The sequence below is a fragment of the Vigna unguiculata genome, chromosome 9 (genome assembly GCF_037176805.1).
Source record: "Vigna unguiculata cultivar grain cowpea cultivar isolate G323 ecotype 2 chromosome 9, ASM3717680v1, whole genome shotgun sequence".
In the NCBI taxonomy this organism is placed as follows: domain Eukaryota; kingdom Viridiplantae; phylum Streptophyta; class Magnoliopsida; order Fabales; family Fabaceae; genus Vigna; species Vigna unguiculata.
The window spans coordinates 647,537-653,510 of NC_140800.1; the positions used below are offsets into that span (position 1 = coordinate 647,537).

Consider the following 5,974-nt stretch of genomic DNA (forward strand, 5'->3'; position numbering starts at 1 on the left):
TTTTTACAAGTCCTTACTTTGATAGATTTAATATTAACTTTCTCTAGCCTACTTCTACCAAGTTTTGTCGTAGTTTGAATCAATTCATCATTCTATTTGATATTAGAATCAGCTCTCTCATCAAGTATATTATACCATCTATAAGATAATTTTAATTCTTCCACAAAAGACTAAAAATTGTCTCATAATTACTATGAAGTTAATCGATTAATTTCAAATTTAATGTATTTGAATGTCTTAAAATTTATAAAATCCAGTGAGGTATTTCAAAGGTTATTATTTAGGAATTAATTATTTGTGGATTAGGAATAAATTATGTGAAGAGGTAGAATTATTCGTTCATGAAAAAAAAACGGTAAACACTCTTCATTGATTTATGATTTTAATATTAAATATTAAGAAACAAAATTATGCATAAGTATGTTAAATGTTTATCAGTATTTATGTAAACAAAAAAAAAAGAATATTAACCAACTAAATCAATACTATTGTATGTATAATATAAACGTGTTATATTTATATTCTGACTTCTTATTAATAAACTATATTGTTTCCAACAAATTAATATATAAAATCTTTATTAATATTTATATTTAAATATTAACAACTATAATATCAAATTAAATAACTAAACAATGTATTGTACATGTAAATGTTCTAAGTATTTGACAGAATTAATGAGATGAATTTCCACTGTACACACTCATATATATAACATAAACCAAATTTTATTGAGAAAAAGGACCAAATTACAGAACGAAGTATGCATTATTTCATGAATACACTATAAGTGAAAAGCAGAAAAGAGAAAGACGAGGCAAAATCACGAAGACACAAAACTGATATGATAGACTTTGAAGTTGAATCACGAAAGCAAAAACACAAAAAAATTAAGTTTTCACTTCCAACTTGATTCTGGTGTAGGAATATTGTGATGAACCAAAAAATTGTTTTATGATAGATTCTTGTGATCTATCTACATAAAAAACAAGGCAAAATTGGTGATTTTGTTGCTGTCTTTGAGGATCAGCAATTATGGGTCACTGTCCCATACTTTTTCTTCGTCAACCATGGTATCTTTCTCAGTGATCCATTCATCTCCGTCTCATAAGAGTTGTCCTTTCCCACGCGCCACTGCCTCTTCATTTCTGACTCTGTCCTGTTCATATAATTTGTGTACCCAGAAACCACCGTGGACGGCGGTGCATTGCTTGTACCACGACGGCGACGCATATTTTCGCACTGCATGCCCCAATTGCTCACATACCCATGACCAACATAATGACCACATTCCATCTCTTCCATCTATCTCGTGTATATCTTTAACCGTATATGAATGACAACTACGTATATACGGCGGTGATATACACCGAAAGATAGAAAGAGAGATGAGAATGTCTGGTGAGAATCATAATAGGTGCATCTTAAAATTTATACGGATGAAACAAAATTCTAAAAATAACAATAAAAAGTAAAGACAATTATAGCTTACCTATTTGAGTTTAGAATGATTTAGTCACAAACGTGGAATCATAAAGCTCATGTTCTACGAATTTGGTGGAAAAATTTTCTAAGGCGACACATTATATATATTTAGAACGAGGAATAAGAGGAGGCCTTGGCAACTAGGGCAAATATAAGGGAAGGGTCTACCTTGAATCTCTCTGGGTTCATTCATTTATAGTTTCATAGATTTTTTTTTTCTAAAATGAAACATTAGTTTATATTTTTTTTTGAATCTTAAACTAATAAACCATTTTGAATATTAAATTCAACAAGTTAGAACCTCAAAAATAGGACTTTTAACTGTTAGTTAAATTATAAAAATCTTGTCAAAGTACAAAAGAATAGAGAAGAAAAATCAAAAGAGAATTCAAGGTAGCTCTTGTTCTAGAGAATTCCAGACCATAAATATGTTGTTCCATCACCAGAATACATACATGCATAGATTTTTCTCTTTCCCTAACAAATAAAAAGAAAACTTTATAAACTATATAGCTATTTATTTACAAAAACAAAGAGAGAGATATATAATATACGACACATAACATAACCTAACCCTGATGATACAAGTATAGGGTTGAGATGAAATACCCTTAACAAAGGGTGTGTACCTACAGAGAGAAGAGAGGAAAAAAGGTACTATATATAAATCATGGTGTTGGAAGCAAAGCCAAAACATCCCTATCGTGTAATTTGGGCAGCGAAAGTGATAAGCACAAAAAGTAGTACTGGGAAGGTTTTTGGGTCCATATTCAGCTTCTCTTACACCTGCCAAATTCCTTGTCCCTAAAATTGAAAGCTTTGTTAGCCAAACTCAAGTTAAGATCAACACCACCATTACCATCATCACCATCATTAATAATATTGTGTACTTCCCTCACTCTGTCAATGCTAACTGCACCTGCACCCATTGGCCTCACTAACCCAACCCTACGATCATCATCATCATGATCAGTGTCCCACGAGAGCCATGGTCGCTGAGCCCTGTCACGTGGACCAACCAACGGTCTTGATCCACCGTGCGGAACCACGATCGGAGAGTGAGCCGGCGGTGCCGTGAGGCGTTGATGGTAGCGAAAGTAACCGAAGGGTGAGAGAGCAGCTTTCTGGCGTTCTCTCTTGTGAGCGTTCTGGTGGCCACCGAGAGCTTGTGAATTGGCGAATTCACGGTAGCAGAAGTGGCACTTGAATCTCTTGTAAGGGCAATGAGGAGGAGGAGGAGGAGAAACGGCGGTTCTCGCTGCCGCCGCCGCCACCACGTGAATCTCTTTGTTGATGGGGTTTTCCGATGAAGTTAACGGAAAACCAAAGAGTTTCAACGTTGTTGATGAAGAAGAAGAAGCCTTACCTTGAGTACTGTCATGAATAGGGTTTTCTGATGCACCACTCATGCTGCTTTCTTATGCTTCAGTGGATTGCTTCACTCACTCTTCTGCCTGCATATATAGCAATAATAACCCTATTTATCATAATTAAACCAGATAAACATTGTACCAGGTTAATTAATTTTGTCTGCTACTGTTACTTAACCAGAAAACTCGTTATTAGTAACTTTTCATGATCAAGTTAAAACCCTTAAAACCAAATTCATTTCATTGCAGAAGAATATATATATAATAAAACGAAATTTATAAATTTTACCAATATAACGTACAAAAAACTTGTCGATAAATATTTAGGATCGATGATGGGACAGAACTAACTCTCACTGAGTTCTGTAAATTTCAACATTGGTATAAGTCTTGCGCATAAAGTTTTGACGTGACACTGCAAAAAGAGAAAACCCACCTCTGCACAAACCCTATATTTCCAAAAACCTAATTCACCATGGGTAATATTTTGTATTTTCTAAATAAACTGTATCAACTATTGATACTCAATTATTCTAATTGAAGTCTTTTATATATAAACTATGTTAAACATTCGAAGATTTGTATTAAATGAAATTAATCGGGCTAATTTGTAATCTTAAACCATAAACATTGAACAAATTAGAGAGAGTGATGAAAAATTTCTTTCTCAGCTACATTTTCTGATCTACCATCTTCAACAACGGATCATGTTGTCTTTGGCCTATCTCAACCTTATAGTAGGTAAAGAGATTTAAAAGGTAATTTTGGATGTAAAAAAAAGTAAGGGAAAAAGGCTATGAAAATTTAGGTGTTGGATATGGAATCTGAAAAAATCAGGAGAAATCTTCATATATTCAAAGTTTGTTTCCCATCACATGTTAGACAAATGGAGTCTTAAGTCTCTAATTAATTATGAAATTATGATGCCTGTAGTGCCACTGATCAAATCAATGGCGAAAGCTATAGCTATATATGTCACGATATTAGGTTTTTTAATTATCAAGTAATCACATTTAATTTTTATAACCATGTATGTTCCTATAAACGATGCAAAAGGTAATAAGACTTAAATAAAACAAAAGAGTCACTTTCGAAACTCTCACCTTCACATTAAATAAAATCCACCGAGTATACACTTTTGTAAAGTTCAGACTTTTAATCATCGAGTTAAGTTTATGTTGCTTAATTTCAGTTATATGTTGTGTTATTCATTAAAAAGACCAGTTAATTAATAGCCATTGTTAAATGAGTTAGACGTGTCAAATGTTTTTTATGTTGCAATTATTTTTTTTAAAAAGGTTAATATGTTTTTGGTCCTTTTTTTTTTTAATGAAAATTGGAAGTTCTTCTTGGAAACTTAAACCAATTAGTTTTTCAACTGTGTAAATGTATAGATTTAATTTTTTTTTTTATCAAATTTTATTAAGTTGATTAGATGTTTCAAACACATTTTATTATAGTATTTTATTTTTTTTACACCGTTTGACACATTTTGCTTCAATGTTAAATGAGAAACACGTTTAAAATGTCAAATAAACTTTAAAAAAATTATTTAAAGAATTAAATTCACGCATTTCTAAAAATGAACGACTAAATTGGTTTAAAATTTCCAAAAAAAATTAATTATAATTTTTACTAAAAGTTGAAAGACCAAAAACATATTTAACCCTAAAAAGGAATTCATCTCATCTTATTGCAATACTAAGCATGTACCTTAATCAGACATTAGATGAATTTTGACTAAATCCTGTTTTTCAAAAATTTAATTTGATTAGGATTCAAGTACGATAAAATGTTGTATCAAATTTACGAGTTAAATATCTATTTGGCTTAAAGATACCATACTCTTTTGAACTTTAAACAATTAATAAATTTACATTGAAACTTGAAAAAATAGTGTGCATAGCCTATGATCACAGTCATGTTTTTATGTATACATTTAATTAGAGTCTAATTTGATTCATGTACTAATTATATATTTCACCAATTTAAGATACACAGAATTTCTTACAAAATCCATATATAAGATATATACAGCAGAAAGCCTCAATGAAAAAAAAAGAAGGTCGCATTAACATAAAATTTGAATGTCATGTACATTGCTACACAATGTGTCACTTGGCTATATAAATGAAGAGTTTATATATTTAGATTTTTTTTATAAATACTTATAAAATAAAAATAAATAAAGATGGTAAATTATTTTTTTAGAATTAAAATTAGCTTATAAAAATTATACAAAAAAGGTCTAACAATTAATATAGGTATAATTTAGTTTTAGTTTGTGAAAGAAAAAAAAATTGTAAGTGCGATAAAGTTTTTGGAGATGGAGGCAAATGGAATAAACTTTAATAAATTTTGTCACGAAGAAAATAGACTAAGATTTAATAAATTTGAATTTTCCTTTAGTTTGGAGTCTATTCTTGTACCCGTCAAAGACCCCTTTTTTAAAGGTTTAACCTACCACTTTTAAAAGTATGATCTTTTTTGTAAGTTTCTTTAATAAAATCTTACATATTTAGTTGGAAGCATTATACTAAAAAGAAAAGAAAAATACAAAATTCAGAATAAACTTATAAAAACTAAAAAAAAAAAAAAAAACAAGTAGCGGTTATAATCAAATAAAAATATTCAAATTGTCTGAAAATAACCTTATGAATCATGTACTTGAAAGGATAATTAGTTATTAAGTTTTAAAGTGTTAATATATATATATATATATATATATATATATATATATCATTAAAATTGTACATACCAACATGACACTTTTTACGACCTTAACCTACAATTATGTTAATTTAATCAAGATGTAAAACGGTGTAGAATAAGTATATCCCACATAAGTTATCATTTTTCTAAGTTTTATTATCTTGATTTGTCCACATGTTAAAAAAGAAGTATTAATGCATTTTGTGGTTTCAGCCAAACTTCACTTACAATTAATAAAAAATTTGTACCTCTCACAGTTCCATAAAGAATGACTATATAAGAAAAATTAGAAATAAAATTTAATAGCAGTGTTAAAAGATACAAGTATACTTCTTAAAAGAACCCTAAAAATCAATAAAATATGGTATGTTGTCCAAAATATGTGATTCGAAATAGTGATAACGCTA

At 29.7% G+C, this 5,974-nt stretch overlaps 1 protein-coding gene and 1 long non-coding RNA gene across 2 annotated transcripts; both read right to left on the bottom strand.

Annotated features, from left to right (window-relative positions):
- Window positions 1–708: 708 nt before the first annotated feature.
- LOC114164833 (uncharacterized) lies at window positions 709–1,587 on the bottom strand. The gene is made up of 2 exons (XR_003599602.2): window positions 1,493–1,587; window positions 709–1,398 (listed from the first exon to the last, which is right to left on the bottom strand). It is a non-coding gene; the product is annotated as an uncharacterized LOC114164833 (long non-coding RNA).
- Window positions 1,588–2,092: 505 nt separating this feature from the next.
- Window positions 2,093–2,930, bottom strand: LOC114162545 (uncharacterized). The gene has a single exon (XM_028046468.2). The coding sequence runs from the start codon at window positions 2,892–2,894 to the stop codon at window positions 2,256–2,258; it is 639 nt and encodes a 212-aa protein (XP_027902269.1). The 5' UTR covers window positions 2,895–2,930; the 3' UTR covers window positions 2,093–2,255.
- Window positions 2,931–5,974: the final 3,044 nt, after the last annotated feature.

Bases quoted from the DNA above. Each gene is read 5' to 3' on its own strand.
- LOC114162545 (XM_028046468.2), bottom strand. From the start codon at position 2,894: ATGAGTGGTGCATCAGAAAACCCTATTCATGACAGTACTCAAGGTAAG.